Source organism: Pseudopodoces humilis, chromosome 2 (assembly GCF_049639895.1).
Source record: "Pseudopodoces humilis isolate 2021_Gansu_Grassland_sample_001 chromosome 2, ASM4963989v1, whole genome shotgun sequence".
NCBI lineage: Eukaryota > Metazoa > Chordata > Aves > Passeriformes > Paridae > Pseudopodoces > Pseudopodoces humilis.
In genome coordinates, this window is record NC_142201.1 from 30,450,326 (window position 1) to 30,465,649 (window position 15,324).

At 41.7% G+C, this 15,324-nt stretch overlaps 2 protein-coding genes and 1 pseudogene across 3 annotated transcripts; 2 read left to right on the forward strand and 1 right to left on the reverse strand.

The window, feature by feature from the left end:
- Positions 1–1,466: 1,466 nt before the first annotated feature.
- LOC102108192 (lysozyme g-like) lies at positions 1,467–5,125 on the forward strand (annotated as a pseudogene).
- A 2,542-nt stretch (positions 5,126–7,667) lies between these two features.
- MRPL30 (mitochondrial ribosomal protein L30) lies at positions 7,668–10,068 on the reverse strand. Its single transcript, XM_005516529.3, has 5 exons — positions 9,942–10,068; positions 9,573–9,653; positions 8,963–9,109; positions 8,102–8,175; positions 7,668–8,001 (listed from the first exon to the last, which is right to left on the reverse strand). Exons 1-5 carry the CDS (start codon positions 9,990–9,992, stop codon positions 7,869–7,871), a joined length of 486 nt encoding a protein of 161 aa, XP_005516586.2. The 5' UTR covers positions 9,993–10,068; the 3' UTR covers positions 7,668–7,868.
- A 67-nt stretch (positions 10,069–10,135) lies between these two features.
- On the forward strand, positions 10,136–14,417 carry MITD1 (microtubule interacting and trafficking domain containing 1). 2 transcript variants are annotated; one of them, XM_005516530.3, is made up of 7 exons: positions 10,136–10,299; positions 10,487–10,588; positions 11,050–11,186; positions 11,269–11,355; positions 12,008–12,123; positions 12,449–12,509; positions 12,593–14,417. In XM_005516530.3, exons 1-7 carry the CDS (start codon positions 10,146–10,148, stop codon positions 12,686–12,688), a joined length of 753 nt encoding a protein of 250 aa, XP_005516587.1. In that variant the 5' UTR covers positions 10,136–10,145; the 3' UTR covers positions 12,689–14,417. The 2 variants fall into 2 exon arrangements, with proteins under 2 accessions (XP_005516587.1, XP_087907450.1); XM_088051324.1 differs by having other exon boundaries at positions 10,152–10,289.
- The last annotated feature ends 907 nt before the right edge of the window (positions 14,418–15,324 follow it).

Below are 15,324 nucleotides of genomic sequence, written 5' to 3' on the forward strand. Positions count from 1 at the left end.
AAAGGCTGTCAGCTTGCAGCCTCAGGACACAGACCTTCTTCCAGCATCCAGAGCACTGTGCCATCCTAACACGGGCTGGGTAACCTCTCACAGCTTAAATGGGCTTGATTGCCTTGGGAAGCTTATGTCAGCTTAGTTTCTCCCCTGAAAGCATAACTAGGATCATTCATTTCTTATGCACCCTTTATTAAGCTAATTAACAATTAGGACAAATGTTCAAGAGCATGAAGAAACCCACACAGTGAGGATGTGGCTGACCTGAGACTCTACTGCTGCAGCCCTCAGTCTTCCACAAACACTCAATTTCCAAGAAACGGAAAGGTTTCTTGTTCCAAAGCAGACAAGGAGAAATTTGACTCATTTCTGTCCTTTAAATCAGGTTTTATTTTATTAATTCCCTGCTTATTCAGCCACCTCTTAGCTGATTCAGATCAAGAAACTAGCAAAGTTTTCAAAGGGGTTTGGGTGTTTGCATGGTTACAGAAATCAGAATTATAGATTCCTGTCATAATAATAAAAATCCTGGCAACATATTTTTTCCTTTCCTCTAGAAATGAAGACAAACTCTAAAAAGGCACAGCTGCATGCCTGAGCCATAAATGTCATATAGAGGACCAGATTATCCCACAGATGTTTGCCCTGAACCATTTAATTGCCATTTAATTCTTCCTTCCTGTCAGACACAGGAGAGGAAAGAGTAGCTGGTCCTAGATTTGGTCCAGTGCCCTGCAGCCTGGATTCTGGGTAAACCAAATTGTCCCTTCCCTGCAACTCTTGTGATCAACGAAGAGCTGCTTGCTAATTGATAATGGATATTGAATGGATCAGTGTGCCCCTTGCTATATCTGCTATAGGTGGATGACATACACTTATCATATGTACAAGATATTTCAGTAGCAGGGCTGTCAGGTTGCTCTGTATGAAGGCTGAAGAGCTAGCTGTGTGTAAATAAAAACCCAGGGAATTCAGGTGAAACTGTCTAGGTGTGGCAAAGGAGGTTTGTACAGAGAATATGGACAGGGAATAAAGTTGCTCATGGTGAAAGTGCTTCAATTACTGTGATGTAGAAGAAGCAAACTAGTATATCCTTTATGTTTCTGCCCCAGAAATAAGGGAACAGTAGCACAGACCATTTGGAGATTACTAGTTTGCGAATCACCTTTGGTGGTATTTTGAATTTTTTAAATGTTACTTGTTTTGAGCCACATCTGTTCTATTCTCCTTCCTGCCAGATGTGCTTGCCTCTGTTTCAAACTTCTTTACACTCAGTCATAATTGTGAGTGTGAAGAGCCCCATGCCTGAGCTGCTGTGATTTTTTGCAGCTGGTTCTCTATGGGAGGTATCAACAGTACAGCAAAAACTTACAGAATCTCTCAGTGCAATGACACGGGACGAATTCCCCCGCTAAAAATGTAGAAGAGCTGCTGAAAGAGCAGAACAACATTTCACACCCACATAATCTACCATGGGGGAGAAGCGGGTCAGGATACATTCTGCCGCGGGAGTTCTGCCATCCGGTGGTTGTTTTCCTTACTGCTGCACAGCTACAGTAGCTTTGAAATTCATCCTCACTGCCTGCTAATTTGGGGTTGTTGACCTTTGTTGTCTCTGTGCAAGAGGGGATAAAAACGGGCCTGGCACAGTCTCTGCATATCCGAATTCTCAACAGTTGCAGCTCTGGTCATGTTATTGTTCCTGGAACTTTGCCTGCAAAAATTCGATTAAATCCAGAAGCGCATTTTCCCATTGTCAGCGTGTTATTGCTTCCAAGAACTGAAGAGGAGCAGTTGTTTTCAGACAAGGTTCCTCCTAGTTCCAAACTTAGTAATGGGACTTTAAATTAAAGCTGTTGCATGTTTCAAATTCTAATTGTGTTTTTGCTGTAGAACAGAATCCGTGTTATGTTTGGGAGGATGCACAAGTTGTTAGGTGTTTCTGCTTCTCGTAAGACCAGTGGGGGTGGGAAGTGCGCTGAGCCAGCTGTTCCAGAACACTTCCAGCAGACAGGAAAGCCCATTTGTCTCCAGGAAGCGTGTTGAGAAATGTGGGGAGACAACCTGCAGCAAACATGTCAGTTCTATGATCTTTGTTTAATATTCTTGTAAATGATTCACTGTACCAAAGTCTGTTTTCCATTAGGTGTTAGCATTGCTCCTCTCAGTTGATGTTTGCATGTTTTCCTTCCTGCAATGGTGTGTTAAGACAACAGATAAATGGAGATAAATTGCAAGTTGAACAATCTGCAAGTCAGATAAATTGTAATGGGTATAATTGAAGGATGCTTCTCTTTTATTTTCTTGTACTATGGAAAAGCAAGCTGGAGCCAGTAAATAGCGTAGGATTTCAATTGACTTTCATCTTTTTCTCTTTACTTTTTTTAAATTTTTTTTAATAGAAAACCTACCTTTTTAAGATGCCTTCCTCCACTGGCCATGCAGGCAGCCCAAGACAAGCTTAGAATAAGACAGCTAAGTTTTAGGTAATTAGGGGAGATAAACTGGACACAGAGCACCAGTTCACCTCACGAGGTACACGTGAGCTAGCATGACCAAGAGGTAATTCCCTCCAGAGCAGGCCATACACACCATGACTGCATCTGCTAGAACAAACACCTGCACTAGTATCAAAAGGATGCCATGGGTTTCAGTCATGGATCTGAAAGCACTTTAACAGCATGAGTCACACATTGCATTGGCCTGACAACTGGTTGTAAATACTGCTCTGTGCTGGTTTCAGCTGAAACCAGCACGTGCTCTTATGCTGTTCAGAGCGTTATGGGAATATACTGAATGTTGACACAACTGGAACTTTGGAGGCAACTGTGAAACCAGACAGTCTGAGCTGATGGTAGGCACTAATTCAGTCGTTCACTCTACCCTTACACCCATGCACAAGCTCATGCCTATTATACATCCTGGTCTCTGTCAGTCATTGCCAAGTAAGCAGATTTTTTCACAATCAACAAAGATCCTACTTGGGCACGTACATTTATGCTGGGAATTGAGCTGACTTTGAGATGACATTTAAGACCATCGCAGAAAAAATGAAAGTCTGCTGGGTGCATCCAACCCCTGAACCTACTTTTCTCTCACCATTGAGAGTTTCCGCAAAACCTGAACTTCTGAACATTTCTCCACTACTGTCCTAAATTAAAAGAGACTAAATCTGCGACTAATCCACACAAAGGCTTAGATTTAAAACAAGATTCACCTCACTCTCAATCTGCATGCTAGAGAACTCCATCTGAATCTGAAGAAAAAATTATTTTATATCATCTGTGAATTGATTTCTAAGGCAACCTTCAGTAAAATTAGTCAATTCTATCTTTGTTTTACTCTAAACAGATTCAGAAGGATTTAAAATGTCAGCTCAGCCATAATGACCTTTAGAAAATCTGTGTTTAGATTCTAAAAATGAAAGGAAAAGCAATGCATTTCATACTGTAGGAGTTCCTGTCTCAGAGAAGACAGCAGAACAACATGGAGAAATACCATGCCAAGATGGCAAAAGCTGGCAACTGTGAGGGTTTTGCTCCAGCTGTGATTGATTGCTGGTATTATCTCTTGAAAAGAGTCACATGCTGGGGCAGTGCTGAAAGATGGTCTGGGTGACCATGAGAATGCATTTGGCCTAATGCAGGTATGGTCAACCTTCTTAAAAACACAAATCTCATCCTTCCTTTAAGGCAGTCAGAAGAGTGGCAGGGGCCCTGTTGAAAGGCAACCCCCTAAACCTTTTCAGCCAACTCTTTGGCCAGGCTAAGGCCAATGCTGACCAGACTGCCTTTACACTGTGAAACTTATGACTGCTTCCCAGCACTCCCGTGAGACTGAAGAGATTAATTGTTCCTATTTCACATTTAGATAATAAGTCTTGTTTCAAAAAGCACCTTTTTAACTGAGCATGCTGTAGGCTGCAGCTACTACCATCAGGTTAATTACACTTTATGCACCACAGGGGCCTGGCTAGTGGGGAATCTTGCTTAATGAAGCATGATTCATGCCTCCATTTGTGCCTAACTTGTTTGCCAAGCTGGATCCTTATCTGTAAAATCCCTAAACATTTGTTGCATGCATAGGATCTGCTTTTGTAACAGCTCCAGCCCCCTTAGACTTGTGCTTTACTACCTCATGGATTAAGGGGAGGAGAGGAGCAGCCACTTTGCACCTGGAAAGACTATGAACCAGAAGCAATCCTGTTATCTGCATGCTATCACCTTTACAACAGCTGTTATTTTAAGGGTCTGACAAACAGTAGGGCTGGCATTCCTCCTCAGTGCCCAGACGTCTGCCCTTCACACATCTGCTGGCTTTGCCTGTGCTGTGAGAAGTGCTTGCATCCTCTCCATACAGTCACAAAAGAGGTAAATCCTGATATTAAGGACCAAAATGAACACAAGCAGCCTGTAAGCAACAAAGAACTCTGGATAAATAGTGGATAATAGTTCTGGTGTGGTCATGTTGCTGTCTCACTTTCAGGCTGGCAAACAGTTCCCTAAGATTGGATAACCATGGAACACTGAAGAGCACTTAGCCCAAGACATAGAGATTTTATACTGGATGATAAATGCAGAAAAGCTTCCCCAGCTTGGACAAAGAAGGTCACCTCAGAGGTTGAGTTTTTTCAGCTTTTAAACACTTCACACATATAAAGTCAAGCATGATAATGCTGCAAGCGCTGCTGAAAGGTAAACACATTCCAGTCCCTATGTTCACATGGAATAATATTCCTTAGTATGCACTAAAAGGAATAGAAGAAAAAGATTAGCCTTCTAGCAGGTTTTTTTTTGAAACCTGGCAAATACCATGACATTTTTCAATTGCAAGGAACAAGGGTGGGCTTTCCTCCTCCTCTCTCCATTCCATTTGTTTTGTGGTTCTATACCCACCTACAAAAAGCAACCTATCCTGGTTGCCTTTCCTGGCAACTCTGAAGTACTATTTACTGATAAAGTAGCACCTCTGCTTACACTTTTCTTCTATCCTCATTCCAGGTGGCATCTCAGCCTATAATGCAGGAGTTAACACTGTCCACACCTACAACAAAATGGATATTGGCAAAACACACAACTATGCCAATGATGTGGATGTGAGAGACAGGTTTTGTAAGACAAATGGGTATTGAGATCTCTGAATAATGATTATATTTGAGGCCCCAATTGCATACTTTACTTCTAATTAAGAACATTCTGGATTTATCCTCCCCAGAAACAGCAAAAATGGGGGAGGATAATGAAGCCAGGAACAAGTACAAACTTGCAGTGGGGTTTTTTTACAGCTAAGGCTAAAAACGTAACTTAAAAGATAACACGGCTCATAATCTAAACTGTAACTTACCTTTTGCCTTTTATTTTTCATCTTACTTCATGAGAAGTAAGATTTTTCATCTGTGCCTGCAGTTTCTCAAGCAGCAGATAATGCTGCAAGGAAGTTGTAACACTACTTAACAAGATTTTACCCACCTTACGTTTTATCTGTCGATTCACATGTCTAACAGTTGTACAAAGCAGCAGCGCTGGCCACTGAGAGAGGCTGAGCTGTCCCTGTCAGAGGCTTTAAAGACCCAGCTGGACAAAGCACTGAGTAACCTCATCTGACCTCAGTGCTGGCTCTGTGCTGAGCAGGAGGTTGGACTAGAGACCAAAATGGTACCTTCCAACCTGAATTTTGCAATCACCTTCAGTCAGTCTGTTTGTTCTCTACACAAAAAGGCAGTGTCTCTTATCTGCTTCATAAAGATCTACATGGAGCATTAAAAAGCTCCATTACTGAAAGAATGTGGACACACACCGTGTTTGTGTAACCCGCTGGTTCAGGTTTTAGGGTTGAGAGCAAATCTTTAGAGAATGTATGGTCATACAGAGAAGGTTTGGAATAGCAGACTAACTCCACAGGAGTGGAGGCTCTTGGGGGAAATACCATTTCAGAAACACCCAAACATACACTTATATTAAAAAGTTAAAAAAAATACAATTTTCTTTCTCATTGGAACTGTCAGCTTGTCAATTAAACACCTCTGTAACACCTCTTGTAGCTGAATCTTACTCAGAAATAACAGGTACTATGTATTTTCCCTTCTCTCTATGTGGGAGCCTGCTATTAGCTCTGCTTTAGCTTCGACTGTTTATCAGACACTTGAAGCTGTGAACTGTACCACGCCTTTTCATTAACACAGTCCCTCCGGGATACCCTGCAGCACTTTTGTAGGCTGCAGCGTCAGAGATCCATATGCATATCCATATGCAGAGCGCATGGGATGGAGCTGGCAGAGCCCTCTGCTGGAAGCTCCCCAGGCTGCAGTGCCACGGACACGAACCCTCAATGCACCTGACAAGGCTGAGCCAGCCTGGCTCTGGTGCTCTGGGACACTGATCCAGGCACAAGTCTTAGTATCTGCTATCCACTAGCAAGATCCATTTGCCCAGTGTTTTGTGTCCTAGTACTTGCACCATCTCTTTAAAGAATGCCCTGTGCCTTGGATGTACTACACGTCCTTCAAAAGGGCTCAAATTCCAGCTTGTACCTCCCTGTGGAAATACCATCAACACCTTGCAGACTGCAGTTACAACACACTGCAGCACAAGATGCTGTGCAGATGCTGGAAGAAAGGAGAGAGGTGAGAAAAACATCATTAATTTAGCTGCTTCACTTTTTCCATGCTATTTCAGCTCAAATTCTCATTTCTGCCTTCAGCCTGGCCACAGGGGCCATTAGACTCCTCAATGCCACTACCACAGCCTATCTTTTTCCTTCTGCACAGCACCTCCAGCTTTTGTCCCTGTACTATCTCTTCCTTTGAACTCCTACAGGTGTTTCCTCTTCTCTGCAAGCAGGCAGAAAGGATAAACACTAATTTTCAGTGACTGCATCCCTCTGATGTTCTCGCAATATGCAGTCATTAAGATTAACTCCTCTTCAGTGTGTCTAATGTGGGAGAGGCTCACAGTGTGCTAAATTACAGAATTTATCCTGGCTGGAATGCAAACTACTTTATCATTTGATACAGCAGCAGCTTGCTAACTTTAGCCACAGTTCTTAAAACTGTAAATAAAACTACACACATAGTAGTATTTTATAAGCTTGCAGCCCATAATTCTAACTCACATCAGAGGTTTCCTTCAGGGTCTCTACACTTCTAATGTCTGCCATTTTAGAAAAGGAAAAGGAAAAGCATTAACTTTCAAACAGACTGCAGCTCTTAGGCTAATCTTACTGAACACTTAGGATCAGTATAGGGGATATATATGAAGACAGCAGGTTTCCTGAAATTAGACAACAAACCAAGAGGTGAACAACTCCTGTTATTCCCAAATGGAGAGTTCACATGCTTTGTAAGCTACAGAACAAGCCAGATGACAGACTGATTGCTAGGGAACAAGTGTGAGATCTGGATAACCATGGTAAATCACTCTCTGTGGACAGCGAGTCAATTCTGACGTGACTACTAAACAGAGGGCTTTTCAATTCCAATTCTAATTCCCTCTGCTGTGCAGTGAAAGTTCTGCAGTACTGCTGTAAATCTTTACTGCTAGCTGTGAAATGTCCCCACCATCATTAGCTAGATCTATTCTATTCACTTCCCTGCTTATTTGACTTTATAAATTAAGTTCAATTACAGTTAGCCAAAAACTGCAGCAATCTAGCCACAAAATTAAAACACAAAGACAGAGAGCCTATAATTCATTTAATATTTCAGGTAACTATTAACAACATTGAATTTCATATCTGTACACCTGCAATTCTTCTTTAGGCATCAATATCACCTTTGACATTCATATCAGAGTAAGAATTTTTACATTTCATACACAAACTCTTAACTGGGGATTTAAAGTACTTATTTTATAAAATCTAAATCCAACCAGCACACCCTATGACTTAATTTCTTTCTGCTCCACAGGTTTCAGGCGCGTTTTAATGACAAGCTCTCCCCTGTTTGTCAGAAAGGTGCTGGAAATTTCCTCTTCTGTTGGCAGTCCATGGGGTAGTTTCAGTGGCTGTATTCTACAGACAAAAAGAGTCTGCTTAGTGAAGTCCTGTGACTAGAAGAGAGTTACATTAAATGTTCCAAATAAACAAATAGATATACAAATAGTTAACAAACCTTATCAGATGTTTAACAACTTTCAGTCTGGAATTCACAGAAGGGATATTTTTGTGCAGTCTTGGCTGATGTGCCTACATAAGGGATAAAACAAGTTTTACAAATGTGTTTCCAAATCCCAAATCTTTGTTCACTGAACTTTGCACACTACCAGTAAAAAAATAAATCACATTTGCAAATGTGGTATTTAGAGAACTGCCATGCATCAAAAACATACATAAAAATATGCAATCAAAATTTGATTCCAGGAAAAAGACAATTTCAGCTTTATTCCTATTTCACTATAAATGTATTTTTCTTCCAACTGTTAAAAATACTACAAATGTACATACAAGAGTTTAGGGGCAAAACTGCTTTCTTCAGTTCTATCTTAAACTGTTCAAGCACACATTTCTTTCTCTGTAATATAACAGTGACTAGACAAATCTTTGCAGTTAGCCCAAATATCTTGGATAAACACATCTTTGACACAAACTTTTAGAGTCTTAAATTTGGAAGCATTTTCATTGATAAACAAATTTTATTTTCCTTCCTACAATTTCTGAATAACATGACCCACAGAGACCTGAATTCAAAATATTTACAAACCTATTTCTATTATTTTAGAAGAATTCTCAGGGTAAAGTTCTCCTCAGGCAATGTAGCACAATACCATACAGGGATATTTTGAATTCCCATTAAAAGCACATTTGCCACAAACATTCCTCTCAGCTCTTAAACACATCATCACCTTCTCAGACCGCTTTATGGCTGCCATAAATGTAATTCTGGTTTGTGACTGTGAAATGGAGGCTCTTGTAAAACCCATCACATTAGTGCAACATTTCTGACATAGGCAAATATAAAGAACAACAATCTTACTTTATCTAGTCCCAGATCACGTATTATCTTCTTTTCCCAATACGGGCGACCAATGACACTTTTTATTCTAGTAATAACATGGATTTTGTGGGGATCCTCAGGGTCACCTCCATACTTTTCATGATCACCAGGCCGTGGCTGAAATACCTAGAATAAAAAGTTCACAAAACCAGAGGTTTTTTCCCCAAATACCTGGCCATCAGTACTGCAGTTTACTGTCCAAAACATGCTTCAACCTTGGTAAAAATTCTTACATATTTTTCTTTTCAGGCTGTCAAAGCACCAACAAAGTAACCTCAAATTTAGGTTTTACAACATGAAGTCAAACTTATTTCTATAATGGTTTGCTGATAGATATAGTAACTCTTGAGTTTAGCCACACAACGGCATAGAAATACATGGACAACACCCAGTACCAGCACAACACCTAATTCACGTGCATTTTATCAAGGAAAACGATAAAAGACTGTGCTCAGCCTCTCGATGGCAAGTTTCCCACAGGTTTTAAGAAACATTTTAGGGAAAACAGTCAACTAACACTAGATGGTACCTCGCAAATATAAACTAAAACTTTAAATGTGAAAATGTAAAGTGCAAGTGAAGCACATACCGAGTCTGGAATTCTCGACCTGGTAAAGAGACAACGAACCCACACTGGGGACACAATCCCCTCCGTCCTCTTCCCCAGCACCTGCAAAGAGAGGAGGGCATAATTTCTGCACTTTCCTTATAACTCTGAGCACTTGCGAACAGACGACACAGCTACGAGTGCCAGCCCCACCTTCCCAGCGGCTGCGGAGCTCCGAACAGGATCCCCAGCTGGATCAACCCCCACGAGACCCAGCCTGGATCGCTTTCCCGGAATCCTATCTGCATCCCCACTTTCCCGGAGGCTGCAAGCCTCAGTCCCAGCCTAAATCTCTCCGCGGCTCCTCCCTTGGATTTTCCCATACAGCCGATCCCCACTTCAGCTCCTCACCTTCCCGGGGCCTGCAAGCCCCAGGCCCGCCCGGCCCGCCGCGACCGCCATGTCGGTGCGCACCCTTCTGTGTCCCGGCCGCACAGAGGTGCCGCGGCACTTCAGTTCCGAGCGGGCGGAAGGACAGCGGTGCGACACCTCCGCTCCGTGTCCCCGCCCGTCCCGCTCCCATCGCCATCCCGGTCCGTGTCCTCATCCCTGTCCATGTCGCGGGCGGGGAGCAATAACACTGCCGCGCTGGAGCGGGCCGGGGCGGAGACGGTGAAGCGGGCGGTGCAGCTGGACGTGGCGTCCCGGTTCCAGGAATCGCTGGTGTGCTACCAGGAAGGCATCGACCTCCTGCTGCAGGTGGTGAAAGGTACCGGGCTGGGCACCGCCGTCGGGGCCCGGGGTGGCCCTGGGGACACACGAGCGGTGTTGGACCCCGGCGTCCCACGGGGAGGGAGGGGGAGCTGACGACCTTCTCCCGGGGGAGCCGGGCCAGGCAGGGCTCGGGAGGGCCTGACCCCGTGTTTAACTGGCCCGTGACTTTTTGTGATTCACAGCCACGACAGATGAGGAGAAAAAGCGCCGCTACCGGCAGAAAATATCCGAGTACATGACCAGAGCCGAGGACATTAAAAAACACATTGAGAAAGAGAAACAAGGTATAAATACCTAAATGGGAGGGTACTACGAGGAGGAAGTCAGACCATTCCCAGTGGTGCCAATCACCAGGACACAGGCAAGGGGTAGAAACTGATGCACAGGAAGTTCCACCTGAGTATGAGGAAGAACTTGTTTACTGCGCGGGTAAAACACAGCACTGGAACAGATTGCACAGGGAGGGTGTGGAGTCTCCCTCTCTAGAGAAACTCAAGAACTCTCTGGACACAATCCTGTCCGTGTGCTTTGGGATGATCCTGTTTGAGCGGGAAGGTTGGATCAGATGTCCCACTGAGGTCCCTTTCAACCTGACCCGTTCTGTGATTCCATGAGCTGTGATGTACCCAACATACCCATTTGCTTGTAATTGTCTGTTGTTACATGAATGTTTGAAGGGCGAGGTGGTTTAACATGGAAATTATGTCCTGACCTTTACTTAAAGAGAAATTTACTTTCCTTTCAGATGGCAAATACCATAAGCAAATCAGGATAGAAGAAAATGCAACAGGTTTTGGCTATGAAAAGCTTTTCCACGAGTACCTCACTGAGATTGTTTCTGAAGTTTGGGTGGAGGACCCATACATTCGGCAGGTTCATCAGGCAAGTAGATATTTGGTGTAAGTGATACAGATGTAGCCACTAGAGAAATTCCAAGCTACTAAATTGAATAAAACTTTTTCAGTTGTATAACTTTCTACGATTCTGCGAGATGCTAGTTAAGGGGCCATGCAAGGTGAGAACAATCCACCTCCTCACTTCCTATGATAAGGTAAGTATCTAGATTTTGGGTTCTATTTCCCTGTACTCAGATCATGTCACATGCAAAACAAAATATAAAAATGCAGACTTATTCCTACTTACCAGGGCTTGTTATACTCAGGGTGTCAGCAGAAAACACAGATTAAGAGAAAAATTTGATAGTTGAACATAATTAATTTTTTAAGTTCAGAGTTTTCTGGTTAACAAATTCTGGGTAAGCAGAATCTTATGATTTCTGTGACAGTTTTGTTGTGGAAAACATCATAAAAACTTAAGCATCTGCTGAGACAAGGGGTTTTTTTGCTCTTCTGACAGATGTATTTGTCATTTTAGAGGCTTTCAGGAGCTGAAATCACTCAAACTACCACTGCACTTATTTAAACTATTACTGCACTTATTTTGGCTCAAATAGTACATGTTTAGTTTCAAAGGGCTGGGAGTGAGCTCCTCCTCCACACCCCTTAGCAAATATACCTGTAGTCTGTCGGCTTTTTATCCTGTCTTTGAAACTGTAAATCTGCCTTCATCCAAATTACTTTCTTTTGGTTTACCCTGATACTGAAAAGGTTTTGTGTGTGAGTTGAAGAAGTGATGACCAGAAGTAATATATATAGTTAAAAAAAGAAAACAAAACCCCATCACATTATTTTTACTTTTGATAGGGTGGTGGGAGTAGTCAACAGATGGCTGCCTTGGAAGAAATAAAACAGTCGTTGAGTAATTATGGAGTAACATTGAATATTGACTTTTCATCTTCAATACATGATCGAGAAATCAGGTGGGTGATATTAAAAATTACCAAATCCCAGTTACTTGAAATCAAACTATTTAACCCTAACTTTTGAGGTAATTACAGCTGTGGTTGACTAAGTAAAAGGTAGTGGCCCTCATTGGATGAAATCAGCCCTCTGTAGTTTATATTTTCTGATTGTGAATAGAATATTTGTTGTCTCTACACAGAATGGCGTCTTCTGTGGTTCACACAGGCATTGGTGATGCTAGGAAATAACTGTGATGGAAACAAGGATCTTGTGCATTATGTGGATGTAACCTTTTTGTTCAACATACTCATAGTATTCAAATTTGTGCATTTTTTAAAACAGATTCAACAATGGGTGGATGATTAAGATTGGAAGGGGTCTTGATTATTTTAAGAAACCACAGGTAAGGACACTTTGACTTCTTTAACTTAAAACAAGCTCTTCTACCGTATATGCTCACCATGTCAATTATCTTAATTTTTGCAGGGTCATTTCAGCATTGGATACTGTGACTTCGACTTGAGACCTTGTCATGAAACAACAGTGGATGTCTTTCATACTAAACACACAAAGAAAATGTGATCAGAAATGACTGCTTTTAATAAGTTTTTTCATAAGCATGAAAATGTGAGACTGAAAGATGTTGCTTGAGTCCAGCTGGTTGCTGACAGAAGCAACTCTTCTAAGTACTTAGTGCAGCACAGATTTTATAATCTGTATGTTTAAGAATATTTGAGACTTTCCAGTCTGAGAAAACAGAACTGCGTGATGCCTTCATTGTACTTCTGTAATCTTAGTTAATATAATCCATGTCTAAATTTTATCTTGATTTCATAACAGACCCTCAATAGTGGCTTTCAAAAGCCTCTTTACTGCCGTTTCTATTTTTATTATTGATTTTGTCTTGAACCTCTTTGGGGTTTTATACCTTTTAACTCACAATCATTGGAAGCTGGGCAGCCACATGGCCTCTTTTATAAGCAGTCTTATTTATTTCCTTTAATTCCTGTATTCTAGTCATGAGTACTATTTTGCTGGGTTTTTGTCAATCCTGCAGTACTTTATTTCCCAGACTTTACTAGTAATCCCAAATTTCACATTCCATTTTCCAAGCTCTTTTCCTACAAACATGGTAGTGTTCAGTACACAGTCATTTTAGGGTCGTCTTATGTGTCTCTGCATAATGGCTTTTGGACTGGGAAGGCTGCAATCAGCTGTATTCTCCTCTCTGTCACTCCTGTGTGTCCTTTTATTCCATGATACATGGCCATATACCTGATACCCATCCTTTGCATTAAGTGTGGAAAGGATGTGTGATCCTCTCCCAGTCTTAATCTCTGACTTTAAAGTCCAATGACTGGCTTTTCATGCCACTCTCAACTGCAGTAAGTTATTTCTCTGCTACTAAGGTAGTCTCCTAAAAAGAATAAGATTTTTCAGAAGTTGGATACCCTGAGTATCTCAGTTGGTCAGAGCATGGTGTGAATAATGCCAAGGTCATTGTTGTTATTCCTGCAAGGGCCTTTCACTAAAGAGCTGGACTTGATCCTTGTGGGTCCCTTGCAATTCAAAAAATTGTGTGATTCTAAGCAATACACTGTTTAGAATAAAAACCAAGTCTTCCATTGTCATTCCTTCAGCCTTTGGAAACCAGAAGGTATTACCAGAGGTGCTGCTCTTTTTTTTTTTTTTTCTCATACAAGAGTTCTTTGTTAGCAAGAATCTGCCTAAGTCATACACTCTGACATAAAAAACAGGCAGTGGCCTCTTTTTTAGGTCCCATCAAAGTCTTCTCAGCCTCAGGGCAGACATGTGCCTTACACTTTATGCCTTGTAATACAGTAAGCCTCTATATTCTAGTAGCATGTTTATTGCTAGAATGTTTTTTTGTTTCCTGTATTACTTTTCCCTGATGGATAGTGTATTCCATTATCTTTCTTTTTTCCTTAATGTGCTTTTTATTTCATTTTCTGTCATCTAATGCTGCTATTCTTTTCCTCTTGTTTCTAACTGTTCCACAGCAATCAATAAGAAACGGAGCTGGTCTTTGCCTTGTTTTCTGGGTCATAATTTGCCAGTGGTCTGCCTTCTTTATCCTTTCTCAAAGTAATTCAGCTTTGCAGTGTTGCACCAGCAGAATGAATAATATATGTGCCACAGAGCTGTGTGCTATTAGTCATTCTTTTAAACATTCCATAGGAGCTTCCTGGCTTGCTGCTGTGATATGAAGTTTCTAGTCACTTGTGAATTTTATTCAGTTGTGTATAATATGTGCCTATTTTTTAATGGCAATAAAGATTATTTTTTACTATTTGTAGCTTCAGTCATCTGTTCGATTTCTTTACTACATCAGGAAATTCAAGCAAGCTGTGTAATGCCTCATAAGATCCAGCCATGTTCTGGAGAAGGCTCACTGTAACTACAGTAATTTCCCAAATGTGAAGTGAGGAAGTGTCTTCATGTCTTTTAACCCAGTCCAGAAATTTCAAACATAGAGAATCACAGAATTAACTAGGCTGAGATCATTGAGTCCAACCTATGACCTAGCATCACCTTGTCAACTAGACCATGGCACTGAGTGGCACTTAATAAACACCCCCAGGGATGGTGACTCCACCACTGCCCTGGGCAGCTATTTCAATGCCAAATCAGTCTTTCTGTGAAGAATTATTTCCTAATGCCCAGCCTAAACTTCCCTTGGTGCTGCTTGAGGCCATATCTTGTCCTGTCATGTTACATGGGAGAAGAGCCCAAACCCCACCTGGCCACAGCCTCCTTTCATGTATCTCTTCTGACCTAATCAAAATCGCGTTACACTTATTCTTCAACAACAGTGATATATACATCTCAAGCCTTTCTTTTGTAATTTTACTACATATATAGATATTATTTAACATTAAAACTGTCACTTTCAGTTCAGTGTTGCCTTTTATGGGAGAATCTGCTAAGTGGTAACATAAGGAACCTCTTTCTCCTAGATCTGTATTTGCATTTCCAATTGTTTAGCTTTGATACCAGTACCCTTGGAAGCAGGAACTCCCAGCTTTGTGCCAGGCATAAGATAGGCACAAGAACAGAGGAGGCATATGTGGCCTCTGTCCCAGTTAAGTCTCTCCTGCCCTCATCACATAAACCCGCACACTGAACTACCTAATCTTCCACTCCTCTTGCACATGCATGGACAAAAGCCCGAACCCAGGGTGGACCTACAGTGATTC

What these genes read in the sequence shown, in the direction of transcription:
- MITD1 (XM_005516530.3), top strand. Translation starts at nt 10,146, where the DNA reads ATGTCGCGGGCGGGGAGCAATAACACTGCCGCGCTGGAGCGGGCCGGG. An exon ending in CCTGCTGCAGGTGGTGAAAG is followed by an intron (nt 10,300 to 10,486) that starts GTACCGGGCTGG and finishes TGTGATTCACAG; the next exon opens with CCACGACAGATGAGGAGAAA. An exon ending in TCCTCACTTCCTATGATAAG is followed by an intron (nt 11,356 to 12,007) that starts GTAAGTATCTAG and finishes TACTTTTGATAG; the next exon opens with GGTGGTGGGAGTAGTCAACA.
- MRPL30 (XM_005516529.3), bottom strand. Translation starts at nt 9,992, where the DNA reads ATGGCGGTCGCGGCGGGCCGGGCGGGCCTGGGGCTTGCAGGCCCCGGG. An exon ending in GTGATCTGGGACTAGATAAA is followed by an intron (nt 8,176 to 8,962) that starts GTAAGATTGTTG and finishes TCCCTTATGTAG; the next exon opens with GCACATCAGCCAAGACTGCA. An exon ending in GTTGTTAAACATCTGATAAG is followed by an intron (nt 8,002 to 8,101) that starts GTTTGTTAACTA and finishes TTTTGTCTGTAG; the next exon opens with AATACAGCCACTGAAACTAC.